This window comes from Hirundo rustica, chromosome 24 (genome assembly GCF_015227805.2).
Source record: "Hirundo rustica isolate bHirRus1 chromosome 24, bHirRus1.pri.v3, whole genome shotgun sequence".
Taxonomy (NCBI): Eukaryota; Metazoa; Chordata; class Aves; order Passeriformes; family Hirundinidae; genus Hirundo; species Hirundo rustica.
The window spans coordinates 5,838,213-5,855,068 of NC_053473.1; the positions used below are offsets into that span (position 1 = coordinate 5,838,213).

General features: G+C 49.0%; 1 protein-coding gene across 5 annotated transcripts in view; it reads right to left on the reverse strand.

Annotated features, from left to right (window-relative positions):
• SRGAP2 (SLIT-ROBO Rho GTPase activating protein 2) overlaps positions 1-16,856 on the reverse strand; it is a 92,661-nt gene that overhangs the window by 47,448 nt on the left and 28,357 nt on the right. For 4 of the 5 annotated variants that reach the window (XM_040085428.2, XM_040085426.2, XM_040085427.2 and 1 more), the window contains exons 3-4: positions 13,024-13,216; positions 4,931-5,093 (exon numbers count right to left, since the gene is read on the reverse strand). In XM_040085428.2, the coding sequence (XP_039941362.1) occupies positions 4,931-5,093; positions 13,024-13,216 (356 nt within the window). The remainder of the gene's footprint in view (positions 1-4,930; positions 5,094-13,023; positions 13,217-16,856) is intronic. The other variant, XM_040085430.2, reaches the window with a different exon arrangement.

Here is a 16,856-nt window from a genome sequence, read left to right on the forward strand (position 1 = left end):
ATGCAGCACAGAGGGACCAACTCTGCACCTCCCTGAGAGTTTTACTCACGGCATTCGCACATTCACAAATGGAAAAATATTTTTTACAAATGCCCAGCATTTTAACCATTACATTTCTGTCACGTGGTGGCTTCTCCATGCGTGGGGTGCTTTAAGATTTGTCAGATTCTGGTACCAGAGCAGCAAGAGACACAGTGCAGCTGTAAAGTAGGTCATGACAGACCCCTTCAGAGAATTAATAATTCCTCCTCCTTGATTACTGCAAGGCTTTTAACCAGCTCATTGTGGATTTTCCGTTTCACATCAAACACCCTGCAGCGTACCAGGAGATAAACCGGGGCCTTTTCCCACCACAGGTGCTAAACAGGAGGAGAATTCCAAATCCTCACGTTGGTTTTCTTGATTCCAATCGGGGTTTTCTCCCCATAAATATCCTCAATTAAGTGGATACACAGGGAAAGGTCCCTGCTCCAGCAGCCCAGGGAACCTCCCAGCTAAAACCAGAGCAGAAAATGAGTTTTAAACCCAGCAGGGTTTAAACCAGCTGCTGAGCTGGTACCTGGTTCAGCCCAGAGGAGCAGCCTGAGGCCCCTCTGCCCACAGAATAAATCTGCCTTGCTGCCCATTAACAATTGCCAGTCACTTCACAATTTCCTGATGTAAAAATCTGTCAAACTGAAAAGAATCAGTTTGTTCAGACACTGCTCAAAGTGAGCCTTCCACGGCCTGTTCTTTTAAAAAAGGTAATTTTCTCTTTTTTTCTTTTTTTTTTTTTTTTCCCCTTCAATTCGAACAAGATTATCAGGCTGCTTCTAGGAAAATTTCAAAGAGACAACACAGAAAGAGTGATTAAAGAGACCAAATTAAAGAGACTGCTGCTCAAAGGTCTATACATATATAAATAATCCCAAGGGATCCCACTCAAAAGATACGTCTGGAGGCAAGAAAACCTGATAACCAGGCAAGGAACAGGAAGGTTGTTCCATGCAGAGAAATGAAGGGTCACATTAAATAGAGAGCGTGACAGGGGGATAGAGGGAAAAGGGGAAATCAAAGCAGGAATCAGCTCAAATAGAAAAATATTTTCTGGGGGGAAATACATACATAAATATGAAAACATACACAGACACAAATATAGAGATAAATAAATAAAGGGGCCGTGCTGGAGGAGGACAAGCGGGAGAAATCAAAGGGAGATGAAGGAATGAAGAGGAGCAGACATCAAAGCAGGGTGATTTTCCAGGAGAGGGAGAGGTGACTGGGATAGCAACGCTGGTGGCACCGGGGCTGGGAACTCCAACCCTGCACCAAAGCCAGCCCTAAATCATTAACTCTGCCCAAACAGGCGAACACCACCTCCTCCCCAAGGTGGAACTATTTGTTACTAGCACAATTCCTCTTTACCTCCCTCAGTTTTACTTGCTAGAAATGTGGTTATTTCACCATTTATCTTCCACAGGATTGCACTGACACCGACCCTGGGGGCAGAGAAATCCCAGATTCCCACTGACAGCACCGGGATTCATCTTCAGCGCTGTAAGAGCAGCCAGTCCCTGACCAGCAGCATCCCCCACCGACACCTCTGGGTCCAAGAGAGGATCCCACCCTGAGCATTCTCCACCCCAGCCTCAGGACACAAACCCCACCCTGCCACCTCTCCTGGTGATGCTGTGGGTGCAGGAGCTGCTGTCCCCTCCTCAGGCTCCCCGCTGCTCCAGCTCTCCCTGCTACAAGGACGCATTTCAGTCACAGGATCACAAAAATCACAGAATCACAAAATCACCAGGCTGCAAGAGACCTCCAAGACCATCGAGTCCAACCCAGCCCCAGCACCTCAACCAAACCCTGGCACCCAGTGCCACCTCCAGGCTTTGAACACACCCAGGGATGGTGACTCCACCACCTCCCTGGGCAGAGCATTCCAGACTTTATCACCCTTTCTGTAAAACACTTTTTCCTAATATCCAACCTCTATTTCCCTTGGTGCAGCTTGAGGCTGCGTCCTGTTGTTCTGTCAGCTGCTGCCTGGAGAAAAGAGACCAAGCCCAGCTGAGTCCTGATGCCTTGGGAAGGCTGAGCTGGAACAGGGACTGGACACAGCCAGAGAATAAAGTAGGTATTTATTAAAAGGCCTTTAGGACACACCTTGGGCAGGACAAGAGCCTGCCAGGGCTGCACCCAAGGTGGACCCAAAATGGGCACAAAATGGTCACAAAATAGACCCAAAATGGACAAATGGTCATGGGGTCTCATATTTTATAAGTTTTGGTCCATTTGCACATTGGGGTTTAATTGTCCAATTCCAGCTCCAGGTTATGAACTCCCATCCTTGTTCCTCCCTCCAGCCACCGCTGTTTGTGCTTTTGGGCTGAAAGCTGTCCTTGGTGTGCAGCAGGAGCAGGATTTGTTTTGTGTCCCTGCTGTGTGCAGAGAGCTGAGTGACCCCGAGTGTGAGCTCAGAGCTGCTCCCTGGGCAGCACAGAACATGAAATACACGAGAGCTCAGCCTCAAGGCATCACTAGAGCCACCTTCCCTTCCCAGCACAGCTCTTCTCACCCCCAGGCAGCCCCTGTGCCTCCAGCCCGGATCACAGCCGCACTCTGCCCCTTGGAAAGCTCTCCACTCACGGAGAGATGCAGCAGCTCAAGAGCCCAGGGACAAAAGGGACCTCAAGCACCTCCTTTTCCCTGCCTGTGCCCCCACCTCACTGCTCCTGCATCCCACAAAACACTGACTTGAGAACAAGGGCCCGAGGAAAGGATTTTATGCCTCGGGATCTGCTTTGGACTGCCCTCAGTGGATGAGGATCTCTGTGTCAGCGCTCTCTCCACGTTTCATGGCACCATTTGCAACCTAAACACTTCCCAAATTTAAGCTGGTACATTCCCCATCAGCAAGGCAGCCTGGCTTTGCCAGCAACTTGTCCCTGTTTTTAACCCAGGAAAAGGTAAAAAAAGGTGGAAAAAAAATTCATTAAAGTTCAGGGATACTCTGACATCCCCTGTGCTGCTTTGGGGACATTTTACAAACGTGCCACGGAGGGGGCTTTATAAATGGCTAACATCTCTTTCAATCCACGGGCTGCAGAGCTGATTTGCAGTATTTTCATCACACACCTCATCTGTTTTCCAGCCTGCAGTACCTTTTGTACTGATGCAAGCTGCTTCTTGCAGCTCAGGAAGGGAAGAGACTCGAGTGAAAAAGCACAAGTAGATCCACGTCAGCCAAATTTCTCCATTTATCAGCTGCTACCAGATAACAGAGGGTGCAATTTTGGGTTTTAACCACCCAGCACAAGTGGAGTTGTAATCAAACACCTGATTTGGCCTTCAGCCAAGCTGGTATTCCTGGCAAACAGCCGAAGGAGCAGTTTGGATTTAGCAACAAGTGCCTTTTGTTTGCAGGAATTAACATGGAGTTTTGCCCTTGGCCTGGGAGAAACAAACCAGAGCTGGGATTCTGCTGTTGATTGGTTATTTCTTTGTTTTGATTCCAGTCCTGCCGCCCAAAATAAAGTATAAACACGGCTTTGCTCTGCTTTCTGAGGGGCTGAAGGCAGAGCTGCCATTCCCAGCCAAACTGGGATAATATCCATTTCCAAGCGATGCTTTGCCAAGGCATTTTCCAGGCCACCTTGCTCCAGCACAGCCCTTGTTGAAATTCAGCAGGGAGATTACTCCTCCTTTGGAGGGATTAGAGGAATTGAAGAGTAACTGCCGTTCAATAATCCCGTGTAAGTATCTAATCAACCATAATGTAATTACCAGAAAGTTTTAAAAGGTCAAAAAGGCCTCGGTGTGACGTTACTTGAAAAGGAGAAGATTCCTCCTCTGCTCGGGCAGTGACTTAAGAAAAAGAAGAAGAGAAACAGAATGTAAAAGGGGAAATGTGTTTTTCATCCTCCACTAAAAACTCAAGGAACAGGCAGGAGAGAGGGAACAGCACAGGTTTTGTTCTGCCAGAGAAATCACAGCCACAAAACCCCGCTGCAACAGGGCACAGGCACCTCCTCTGCAGGAAGCACACAACAAGACGCTGCTCCCTCAAGTGCATCTTGACATGAAACTTCACAATCTCGAGCACTGTTCATTTCCCAACAGCCTAAACAAACCGCTTTTTATAGGGTTTTTTTTTACTCTTAAAGCAACAGGTAAAATAAGGAGGATCTGAGCAATCCCTCCCTTCTCCAGGCCTTGTGAGAGCAGAAACAACTCCCCAAGCTCAGGACAGGTTGCAGGGGGTGGGGGAGAGGGGGCAGAGAAATAATAAATGGCTTTTCAAAGTGAAGATTTGCAACGATTCCTCCACGTGAAGCAGCAGATGTTGCAGCCATCGGCAGATCTCTGCAGGGACCAGGCATCACACCCCTTTCTGGAGCTTTCAAAGCCTCCAGATCGTGTTTCTTGAACTGCAAGAACAGATTCCTACCAGCAAACCCCTCCCAGTGTCCCACCTTCCTTCCCAGGTGGAAATCGAGGGGACAAGGCAAACAAAAGAGAGCTCAGCTGCGTTTTCTCCTTTTCCCAGATAAGGACAATACATTTTATTATCTAGCATAGCAGGAATTTGCCCTAACGTTTTTCTTTTAACAGCAATTTCTCCATGGCAGATAAAATTCTGTCTTTAAAGAGTTGTTCTTGACTAATGTTCAGTGTTGAAGAACTGGAAGGTTTAAAATTTAATTAAATTTTCAACATCCATTCAAAAGTGTGGAGCAGGCTAAGAGGAGGAAAAAATCCCAATAAAACAGCCTTAATTTAGACCAACAAATCTCAACTGGCCACACTGGGGAAAATGCCTGAAAAAATCAAAGGCAAGTCAAGCCCAAAGAGGAAAAAATCTCCCAGAAAATGGATCCACCCCAAGTAACGGCTGGAACGGGATTTTAGAAGAACCAAGGTGAAGTTCTGTGCTGGAGCACTCAGTTACCTTCTTGAAGAGGCGTCCTGAGTCCTCGCTGACCTGGACGAAGCGTGGGATGATGTTGTTGAGATAAATGTCACTGAGGGTGGTGTGGTCCCTGCTCTCCCTCTTCACCTGGTTGAGCAGCAGGTTCCAGCAGTTCACTGGTGACAGCACGTTCTGATCCTTCCTGCAGGGACACAAAACAGGAACAGCTGGAGACAGGATTCCACCACCAATCTGGGATGTGTAAATGCAGCTGTGGGGTGGGCGGGGTGCTGAGGAGCAGAGGGAAATACAGAAAATACCCCCTCAGCTCCATTTCCCTGCATCCCCCCGGGAGCTTTCGTCCCCCAACAAACACAAGCTGCAGAGCACCAAGTGCAGGCTTTAATTTTTCCCTCTGAATCCAGGATTTTGTGCATAAATCAGAGCCTGAGGCAGAGAGGGAGGGCGATGGCTCCGGTGTCTGACAGGAGGTTTCACAGCCCTGTCTCAAGAATTTGAGTCTCAACCACAACAAAAAAGATTTCAAGCGCCCAGTGAGCCAAACAGCATCTGCATAGGAAACAAAATGCCGTGCCTCCTGTGCAGAGCCCAGCAGGTGAAGGCTTCTCCATCTGTCCCCAGCCACAGAGAGCAGCACTCCTAAAAGAAACTCCATTTTCTCATCTTTGAACTTTCCCCACCTCCCCTCAGCTGAAGCGCCCAGAAATGAGGAGAGGAGAGGGAGAGGGAGAGGGAGAGGGAGAGGGAGAGGGAGAGGAGAGGGAGAGGGAGAGGGAGAGGGAGAGGGAGAGGGAGAGGGAGAGGGAGAGGGAGAGGGAGAGGGAGAGGGAGAGGGAGAGGGAGAGGGAGAGGGAGAGGGAGAGGAACCCCGGTTCATTTGGGTCAGCATTTCATTTGTCGGAAGGAATAAGCTGCCTCTCAGGGCAGAATTTCACCCCAGCTGAAAGCTGGGGTCTCACAGGCTGCTCCAGCAGCAGATCCAGGTGGAGCCTTAGCAGCATTTAACTCTCTGCAGCTCTGCTCACCATCCATTTACAGCACAATAATATTTACCTAGAAAAGAATAAAACCCGCGGTGCAAAGCCTTGATTATTGTACAAGACCCTATCAGATTTCCTTCCTCCTAACAGAAATGCAGTTTAATTTCAGTTGAAAAGGGAATATTCCGCACTTGAAAGGACAGCAATCTCAGCTGCAAGAAACGTTGGGAAAATGGGAAAACTGAGCCAGGGCAGAGTTTCATTACCCTTCTCATGACACCAGCAGTTGGATTTGTGCTGCAATACAGATAATTTTAGATAAAGTTTCAGAACAGCTGATCTTGATTTTTTTTTCCTTTTCTTAAAAAAAAAAAATAAAATTGGAAAGCTCAGGACTGAGCACAGCTTGTGATCAGGACTGCTTCACCCACTGACTCCGTCTCTGCCCTCTGAAGCTGGCAGAGCTACAAGTGAAAATTACCCAGCTACCACCAAGAGTCTGAGACTGAAACTTTTGTAGGAACAACAACAAAAAAAATCCTCAGACTCTCCACCAGCTGACCGAAATCCTGCCTCCAAACCCCTCGAGAGCCCCAATTCCTGCTCCTGGCAGCCCGGAGGAGCCACCAGCACCAGGAGTTGTGGCTCCAAGAACCCAGGGAGCAGCAGGAGCGCCTCGACTCCCCAGGAAAAGGGAAGCAGGAGAGCTGCAGGAGTTAAACTGGCCAAAGCCCAGCTGTCCCAGCCACAGCAGCCCCAGATACTCCCAGGCACACATAGCAGGAATAGCAGGAGCCCGTGGAAGGCCGGTGAGGGAAATGGCTGGTGTCTGCTGGCGCCGGGCGGGCTGTTGACACGCTCCGTGTGGTTACACATGAAAGGCAATCCTGCAGGCAAAAATCACCCCAAAGCCCACACGCTCCCAGGGTTGTCACCTTCGGGATGCTCCAGCCACACGCAGCCGGATTCTCCTTTGAAATTCCTTTAATTTCTTGCTGCCTCTTGGTTTCAATAACCCCTTCGGTGCCTTGCTGGAACTGGCTCTTGTTCTCGTACAAACTCAGGGTTTTCACAAAGAAGGGAGGCAAAACCTCTCCTTCATTGTTTGCCAGTTACGATTTCCCCGGCAAAAAGCAGATATTCAAGGCAGAAATGAAACAGAAAAGGAAAGAGTCGCTTCAAAGCTCCCAAGCATCCTTTAAAACTCCACACACATTAACTTTTAAAGCACCTCTGGAACCGCAGCTTCCCCTGGGGTGGGACACGGGCGCAGCTCTCCCGACAGGGAGCAGGAGCTCTGCGACAGAACCTCTTCAATCCTCACCACAGCAGATGGCAGGGAGCAAACCGTGATTCCCATTAACCATTCCCACCCCCAAAGGAGCTGGCACAGGCCCTCTGCTCCCGGTTCCACGTCAGCACAGAGGAGGGATGGGACAGGGAAGGGAAACATCCCGAGGGTCTGGTGGGTACAACCTCCCCGAGCTCCATCCTCACACACTCTGCAGAGTGACCCCGTTCACCCCGCAGGGGTAAAACTGATGAGATCAACCCAAAAACTTCAGGATGTGAATGGGAACTTTTCCCAGAGTGCTGGTGCCTTCTGTCTGACAACAACTTTTTGCCTCAAACTTCCCCCATGAGCAGGAGGAGGGAGGAAGAAGATGCCAAGATCCAGGTTTATTTCAAGCGCTGTCTCTCCTGGTGTAAAGATGGTGTGGAGATAGTGAGTGAGGAGAGTTTATTTAGGCTAGCCTAAATTACAGCAGGATCCCAGCCACGAGGGCTGGCTGGGAGCAGGAGGAGGAAGCTGTGCACAGATTTTTAGGGAACCACAAACGATGAAGGCCTGTGGTTTCTCGGGTGTTATCTTGATCGGGTCCTCTGCAACCTCCACTTCAAAGGTTTCAGCTGGGTCTCAAAAAGATCATAAGGGAAGATTGAGTCTCAAGCATCTTAATTAAATTACTCATTCATACAAGGGACTTGCAGACAATCCAAGATTGATCTGCTTCAAGGCAAGCAGGGGAGAGCGACAGACGCCAGCGACACCGGGTTGGGCATTGCAAGGAAATAGGAGAAAATCTGTTTTGTCACCTTACAAAACAGATTAAAATAATAATAAAAAAATAAATAAAAAAATAAATAATAGGCTAAGATAAAATAAAAAAAAAAATCTAAAAAGGAATATCTAAATCTAAAAAGGAATAGGAACCCTGTGTTTCCACAAGATGAAGGAATGAATGAGATGAGAATGAAAATATTACTGAAGAGAATGGCCCTGTCCAACCTGGTCTTGCACACTTCCAGGGATCCATCCTTGCTGTGAACGAGGTTTTAAAACAACACCTGAAGGCTCCTGTTCCACCTCCTGATCTCCCCAAAATATTCAGATTTTCCCTAGAAGCGTCCAACGGGCTTTTCCAAAGCTGGTGCATCCCAGGACAGTCAACTCTGCAACCCCTCAGAGCTGGAGCCGGGCCAAGTGTGAGAGCAGAGATTTAATTGTTCCTCTAAATACTCTGAATTTTGTCTCTCTGGCAAGAGAGGCCACAATCACAGCAACGTGGTGTGAGAGCAGCATCGCTGAGATGATGGAAAACAGCACGAAATTCCTCCCTGAGGTTTTACATCCATTTCTGCCGGTCGTGTATCCCTGGCTCTCTGCGTTCACGGAGGTCACCGAATCAATGAATGTTTAATGCCTACAAAACCCTTCCAAATGGGGTGATTTGACAGGCTCCGAGTGAAATGTGCAGGACTCGGTCTCAGCAAAAAGAACCACAAAAATAGCCTATACAATGTTTATTATTAATAATAAGAATAATCTAAGTGGAGCCCACGTGACCCAAAATGCTTCTGTCAATTCCTCCCTCACAACCTGTGTCATCCCTGCTTTACAGAGATCATGGTACTTTTAGGAAAATTAAAGCTGAACTTCTCTGCAAGCTGCTCATTCAAATCCACATCTGATTTTCCCTGACACAGCTCGGCACTAACTGCAAATTTTGAGAATTACAAGCATGGACATCCATGCTGCTCCCTGCCCTTCTCTTCCAAAAGATTCCAGTTATGAACATCTGTTGTTTACAAGTGCTCAGCCTGAAGGTTGCCAGACTTATTCTGCATCTTCTACTTGAAGGCAAAGGCTGCCAGAAAGCCATCTGAATTTCATGCTGGGATATCCTGGACGTTCAGCTCTCCAGCTGACAATTGCTACTCAGGATCCTGCTTCCAAAGATTATCTTGATTTAAAATATGGCCTTAAAATAGCCTTGTTTTTTCTTTTTTTTTTCTTTTTTTTTTTCCTTTTCTTTTTTTTCTTTTTCTATTTTCTCCCTCAAAAGCAATCACTCAAGATCTGCCATAGTTTTCATATTGCTGACTGATGATTTGAATAGGAAAATGCCTCCAGGACAAAAATCACACGGAACAGGAGCACTGAAGGCTGGGGTTGGAGGTCCCAGGGTGCAGTGGGACAGAGCTGTTTTTTGGGGGGCTGGAGGTCACACCCAGCCCTGCAGCCTGCAGGGATCCCAGAGCCAAGAGCCACCCGTGAGATGGATGCTCTGATTTTTTTGGGTACCAAACCCAGACAAACAAGCTCCTGCAGCACCCACAGCTACAAGACTCGGGCTTTGAAAGGGTATCATCAGCTGCTGAGGAATATATATAATATAAACACCAAATATTGCGTGTGACTGTTCCCTTTAATAGCCTGGCTGAAAAAACCCCGACGTTTTTAAAAGAGAAGAGGCACAGCGAGGTCTAACAGGCACGGCAGAGCAGCTAAAAGCAACTAAAACCTGGGCTGTATCCAACTGCCATCAACTCCTGTGTCACCCTGGCTAAATCAATCTGTTCCCCCTCTTCAGAGACATCCGATGAGGGTAACACACACCTACCCCTGTAAACCATTTGAAGATGCTGCAGTGAAGCCTCAAACTGAGCAGCGCAGGGCAGCTGGAGCTCGAAACCCAGGTGGGAAATTCTCCTGCAAGGAAAGGCTGAGAGAGCTGGAGAAGAGAAGCTTTGGGGTGACCTGACTGTGCCTGAAGGAGCTGATGAAAGATGGAGGGAGATGATTTACAAGGGGCTGGAGGGACAGGGCACAAGGAACGGCTTCAAACTGACACAGGGAGGGTTTAGCAGGGATATTGGGAAATTCTTTCCTGTGAGAAACTGGCACAGAATTCCCAGAGATGCTATGGCTGCCTCATCCCTGGAAGTGTCCAAGGCTGGGTTTGGAGCAGCCTGGGATGGTGGAAGGTGTCCTGGATGAGCTCTAAAGTCCCTTCCAACTCAAACCATATCCTGGGATTCAACGCAAACGTGGCCACCCGATCAGCTCTGGGACAGCCACACCTAAGGAAAATAAACCTCAGCAGGCTTTGGGAAGCCCCACACTGCCCTTCCCTCGCGGCCTGCGAGTGGAGGAATCCACACACTCCAATTTCAGGGGTCAGCCCCAAGCCTCCTGGCCTGGAGAGCATTCCCTTAAAGGAACACAGCGGGAGCGAGCCGGCAATTCCACAATAGCTGCAGAGCAGGAAAACACATGCAAATTACAGGGTGGCTGCCTGACAGATTTCCGTGTGTCAGGAGATCTAAAAACGGGATGTGGCACGGGGAGCAGGCAGGGAATGATACGGTACCTTCCGACATAATTACCAGCTTCTGGGGAGAGCAGCCTATTATGGGGTATTTATAGGGTCAGGCAATTACAGAGCTCCTCTCGCAGACGTGTAATCCCGAGGAGCAGGGAGCTGATGGCTGGCTTTGATGGATTCCAGCACCTCCACAAGAGATGCCGGCCATGATAGTCGCCGTGATTCAGACAGAGCAGCACTGCTGGTTACAAAGGGAATTGCTTCCCTGTGGAATTCTGGCATTCCTCTGAGTGGCACAGCCAGCACAGGAATGACCAAACGAGCGCTGCACGGCCAGCCTGACCTGTGCCACTGCTGACCCATGCTGCCACACACCCAGCAGCCTCAGACTTTGTGCTATTTTTCTCTTCTTCCAACCCTTGGCCAAACGAATTTGTGCATTTGGGACTCAGAGCTTGCAGGGATACAGTATTCCAAGAGCAAGGCATTTTCCTGGCAGGAGCAATCTGCTGCTGAAGTAAGTGAAATCAGGAGCCTGAGCAGCACCAGCCTTCTCCCTGCAAATCCTGCAGGATTCTGTTCAACTTTTGTCAAAAATTCCACATTATAAATTCACTCTAAATCCCCAAGCAGAAGGTAAGTTCTAGGCAACCTTCTCAAGCTGAATACCAAAGTGTTTCTAATGGGTTGCTTCATATCACGGAATATAAAGAAAATCACCTCAATTTTCACCAGAAATAACAACAAAATCAACTGAAAACACCGATCATACTGCAAAGGAACATCATAATTTGAGACATCATCTCTTTAGTGCCATCTCAAAGGCACCTGCAGGACGTGCACAGTTTATAGTTGTAACAACACTTTCACCCTAAAGGAAAAGAAAAAAATCCTTCAGACTCTGACAGGTCTGTGGATATGGAGAAAAACTCTTCCCCAGTCTGTCAAACAGCTCTGCTCTGCTCAGGCTTTCCTGAGAACACAGCACAACGTGTGCTCGGAATGAGAACCGAAGTGAACGACATCAAAGCTGTGCAGACAGGAAACTTAAAATGGTGCCTCCTTAATGGCTTCCACAAAGAGAGCTGCTGCTGGAAACGGGAAGCTGCTGTGTCCCCACATCCCTCCAAACACAGCAACAACGCGGCACAAACACAGGGAGAACGTCCCGACCCAAACAATGCGCAAAGTGACGCTGCGCTTTGGGCGGGGGCCGGCCCAGATGGATCCTCTCAGCCCAAAACGTCCAAAGCAGAAATGATTCAGGTCCCAAGGCTGCTGCTGCTGCTGCTCCGTGTTTTCCCCAGCTGCTGCCCTGACAACACAACCCGATGAGGCCGAGCGCTGCCCGGATGGGAAGCACGGGAACGCCGCGCCGGGCACACGTGGCAGTGCCACGCAGCCCCCTCCTCACCCACAGCCCACTCCTGCAGCCCCCTCCTCATCCACACCTCACTCCTGCAGCCCCTTCCTCACTCCTGCACCCCTTCCTCACCCACAGCCCACTCCTGCAGCCCCCTCCTCATCCACACCTCACTCCTGCAGCCCCCTCCTCACCCACAGCCCACTCCTGCAGCCCCCTCCTCACCCACACCCCACTCCTGTAGCCCCTTCCTCACCCACACCCCACTCCTGCAGCCCCTTCCTCACCCACACCCCATTCCTGTAGCCCCTTCCTCACCCACACCCCATTCCTGTAGCCCCTTCCTCACCCACACCCCACTCCTGTAGCCCCTTCCTCACCCACACCCCACTCCTGCAGCCCCTTGTCCTGGGAAAAGCACCTCAGAAGAATCAGGATGATGTGGACCTAAGTTCCATCTGCATCAGTCATCCCAACTCAGGGAACTGGAGAAGAACCAACATCCACCACCAAGGCCGGCAGCATGGCCAGACCCTCTCGTAAAGGATGTCTCAAGCAGGAGAGTCAGGGGATTGTCAGTGAGGACATGTTTAGGTTTTAATTGAGTCCCACCAGCTCGGTATCCAGGGATTTCCCCCACCCACAGAGGCACAGCTCTCTTTGGAAGTGCTACTGCCCTTATTTCCCTGCTGTTTGAAGTGATAGCAGCAGAGCTGCAACACGACTCCCACACAGAGCGTGTGTGGGATCCCAAACACGGAGAACTGACAGCAAGGAACAGACTGGGAACAGCTTCCCTTCAGAAAACCAGAGCCATTGATACTGAAGGAAATCCTGGCTTTGTCCATCAAACCTGGCACACAGCTTTGCCCACCCTTCCCAAGAAAATGACTCCTTTTGCACATTCCAGTTCTTACATCCCATCCCCTCTTAACAACACGTGACCTACCAGGAATTACTGACATGAATGAGCACCCCAAAACAGGGAATGGCTTCTGTGTCCAACACAAGCCTGGGGAATGTTTGGCTCTGGAATTCAGAGAAGTGCTGGTGCCTACATTCACTCTCACAACTCTCTTTTCCATTCCTGTCCTTGCAATCACTTCTACAGCGGTGGGGGGGGAAAAAAAGGGCAGAAACAAAAGGCAAATACTCTACTTGAATTGCTGGTCTTTGGTGCTCCTAGTTTTAGCCAGGAATCTCTCAGCCAACTTCTCCAAATTCCTGGAGTAATCCATCTCAATCTCTGCCTTCTTGCGGAAGAAATCCTGCAAGTCCTGCAGTAACTGGACCCGAAGCTCACACTGCTGGTCAAGGCATTTCAGCTGCTCTACCAACTGGGCACGGATCTCTGCAACAAATAAAAGCACTGCAGATTAAACACAGTCCCGTCACAGAAAACAACATCAATTCTCCAGCAAAACATCGCTAAAAAATAACGTTCCCTCGTTAGTGTCAGCCAGGCTCCCTTGCGGTGATTAACTCCATCAGCAGGCAGAAAATGACTGGGGTTGCATCTTGGACACAGCAATGGCAGGAAATCCATCCCAAACCCTGCAGCCTGGTGCACAGCAAAGCTTTGTTGCTGAAAAGTGCATCGGTTACAAGTGTCAAGTGCATTTTTGGCATGGGGAACGAGCGGTCACTGCCTAAAAATGTACTGAATCTCCAGTCTGGAAAAAGGACTGAACGCTGCAATCCCCCACGTCAGCTCAGCAAATCACTTCAGGGAATTTCTATCAAATTCCTCTGCAAACTACTCCTGATGCAGAAACAAGACACTGCACATTCTGGGGCACTCCCCAAAGGCACCAAATTCAGATTATTCAGTTTGTTCCTGAGTCTCCAGCTGTGCAGCTCATTATAAACCGAGCCATGAAAGAGACGAAGAAACCCCTCTGGAGAGCCAACACCAGAGCACTTCCCATTAGGAAATCATCTCCAGGAAGGCTCCTTTTCTTTTTAAAACATCTGCAAGTAACACATCTCCATCTAAGGCCCCCATAAAGCACACAGATATAGGTGCTAATATTATGATTAATTATTAATAGATATTCATAATAACCACAGCATAATTATTACAAATGTCTCTATCTTAACACAGTATTTTACAAACAGTTTTCAAGCATTTTGCAAACATGAAAGCTTCTCCCATTAGCCACGTGTTCTCCTTTATCCCACTGATCCTGAATTTGAGGGACTGAATAGTAAAATAACTCACACACGGTCAAACAGGGCAAGAAAACGCAAGTGTGGCAGTCCCAGCCTAAAAATGCAGAAATATTCAGCGATGCAGCCAGCAGAGGCTATTTGGCTTTTACACAGGCAATAAACTCAACATGAAATCAATAAAACATGCCCTTTCATCTAAAGGCCTTTGAGCAGTGAAACTGTAGAGATTTGCCATGGCCAGACTGCGAGTGCTGCTCCCTCCAAAGGCTTTTCCAAGATGTGTTGTTCCAGGCTGAACCCAGAACCAGCAATAAAATTTCAGGTTTCACAGCTTTCCTCACACCTCCACACTGGCGCCCACAACTCCATCAGCACAAGGGAAGGCGGGGAGGGAGCATTTCCCAAACCCAATTTTTTTTAGAAATTAACAACTACGCTGATTCCTGAAACACGGAAAATCACGGAGAGCAGCTTGGCTCCTCCGTGGGTTTATCCCTTTGCCCAGGGAAAAAAAAAAAGAAACAACATCTGGACCTCCATGGTTTCATTCCTGCCATGCAATCCCAGGATCAGTTGCCTCGGATAGTGCTCACATCTGCGGGAACAGTTTTAAGGAATCTGGGATTTGCCGCGAACAAAACCCCGCATCTTTATTTTAGGGTCTCCAAAACCCAAACCACATGTATGAAAACACGGCTCCCGGGCGGGCCTGCCAAAAACGAAAAAAAAAAAAAAATAATGCAAAAAATCTGCACAAATGCAGGGTTTTCAAGCTCGAAGATGACCTTGATTAGCACCGAATTTGGTTGTTCTGAACTTCTCAGCCTGTGGTGCCCAGGGGCTTTGGCTGCAAGGAGGAAAAACAGCCAGCAAGGTTGTTGAAAGGGAGGAGTCAACACTGTAATGTGAGGGCAAAGCTGGTCAAGGTTTATTTTTCTTCCCCAGGAGAGAATCTTGAAAACCAGAAAACTTGTGTTTCTTCATCGGGAAACACAGCTACAGGCAAATACATCGACCTGAGCTGCCCGTGCACTCCTTTAACCAAAACCACTCCAGCTTTGCCATTTCCCCGGGCTCAGGGATGCCCCAGCTCAGGCGGGAAGAGTGTGGGGTCACCCCAGGAAGAGACAAATCCACGAGGAACCCGACCCTGGATGGGCAGGGAAGCACGAGCCACGCCAGGCGAAATCTGCACGCTGCATTCAGCGCAGCTCCGGAGATCCCTTTGCTTTTTGAGCTGCCTTTGTTGTTCGCCCCCTCCCAGCTGGTGTTTCAGGACTGGCAGGGCCAGGGGGAAAGTTGGGATGCTCACACCCATCAGAGCTGCCAGCACTTATGTAAAACTTCGCTGCTGAAGCTCAACATGTGCTGCACGCACTCAGCTCGAGCCACAAACCCACTCAAGGATTTGCGAGGCTCTGCACGAGTGACAGGTTCAACCAGGGAAACGCAAACCAGACAGCCCCATCGCACCTGAGGCTTTGCCATTAAGACTCTGTAAAGCAAAGGAGGTGATAACAGCACCAGAATTGCCAGGAAGGTGGTGTTTCCTTGCTGCAATCGCTCAGCTCTCCTGATCCTTAACCTGATGTTCACCTGCGGGTCCGACATCCAAAAAGGAACATCCTTCCACACAAGAAGCATTAGAAAGCGCTTCCTCCCTTTGTGTTTTCTCCTCCACCTTTGCCTCATCCAAAGGGATGTTCCCAACACAGAAACACCTCTGTGACCTTTTCAGAAGCTACTGGACAAAAGGCACTGATTTTAGTAAGCTGAGGACTCATTGAAGGAGATCCCACAAAGAAAATCCCTGAGCGGATCTGGTGTTTTCTGCTAAGCACATTAAGAGAGAGAGTCGGGGCTCAAACGCAGCAAATTTTGCCTGTGCTGTTTTTATTTGTGCATTTAGGGATTGCTCATCTGCAGTTTTTCGGAAGTCAGCAACCCTCTCAGCATGGATGAGCAGCAGACAGCTTGTTAGAGAGGAGGATTGGGGTAGGGATGGCAAATACCAGGTTCAGGCAGGTCGTGGTGTGACCACCCACCCTCCTCGGTGCCTCAAATGATGGATGTTTTATGAGGGCGACAACCCAGCGAAACTGGACGTCCTCCATGGTGTTCTCAACTGGAAAATCACCTTCTGGAGCAAAAGGAGAACTACAAAGGACCGCTCTGAAAAAAACCAGCAGCTCTCAAAGACAAGAAGATCAGCAGAACACGGAAAATCACAACGCAGCTCGAGCTCCTGGCTCCTGAGGTGGGACACTTCACACACAGCTCTCTCACTGAGCAGCACTGAGAACCAGCAACTTCTCCTTCAGCGTGAAACGCGGTATCAGCACTTTTCTTTATAAATAAAGGCAGTGTTTTGGAGGGGAGCAGTGACAGCTGATCGGGCTCCAGCAGGGAACAATGAGCCATTCAGCCCCGGCTTATCGAGGCCGCGGCGCTGGGCCGGAGCGAGGCAACCTTGCTCATCTTTCAAACACACGCCCCGCACTCCTCTGCCGCAAAATAAAATCAAGAATGCAGGAATTTCCTGAGGCTTACTGGGCTTTCCAGAGTATAAAGTGTCTGCTTGTTTTCCCACTGCTTACACAAGCAGAAGGTATTTTTTTCAGGCCTGCTCCGAGCACATCCCCCGGCGGAGTCGGGGCCGTGCGTGCTCTAACCCGAGGGTCACCGAATTACACGGGACCTTTTCATGTCTCCAGTCACAACAACCACTCCAGTCCCAAATCCACTGCTTCTGCATCTTTTAATTTGCACAGGTTATTAGGTTAACAGCCACTTTAAACACACACAAAAAAAAGGCTTTC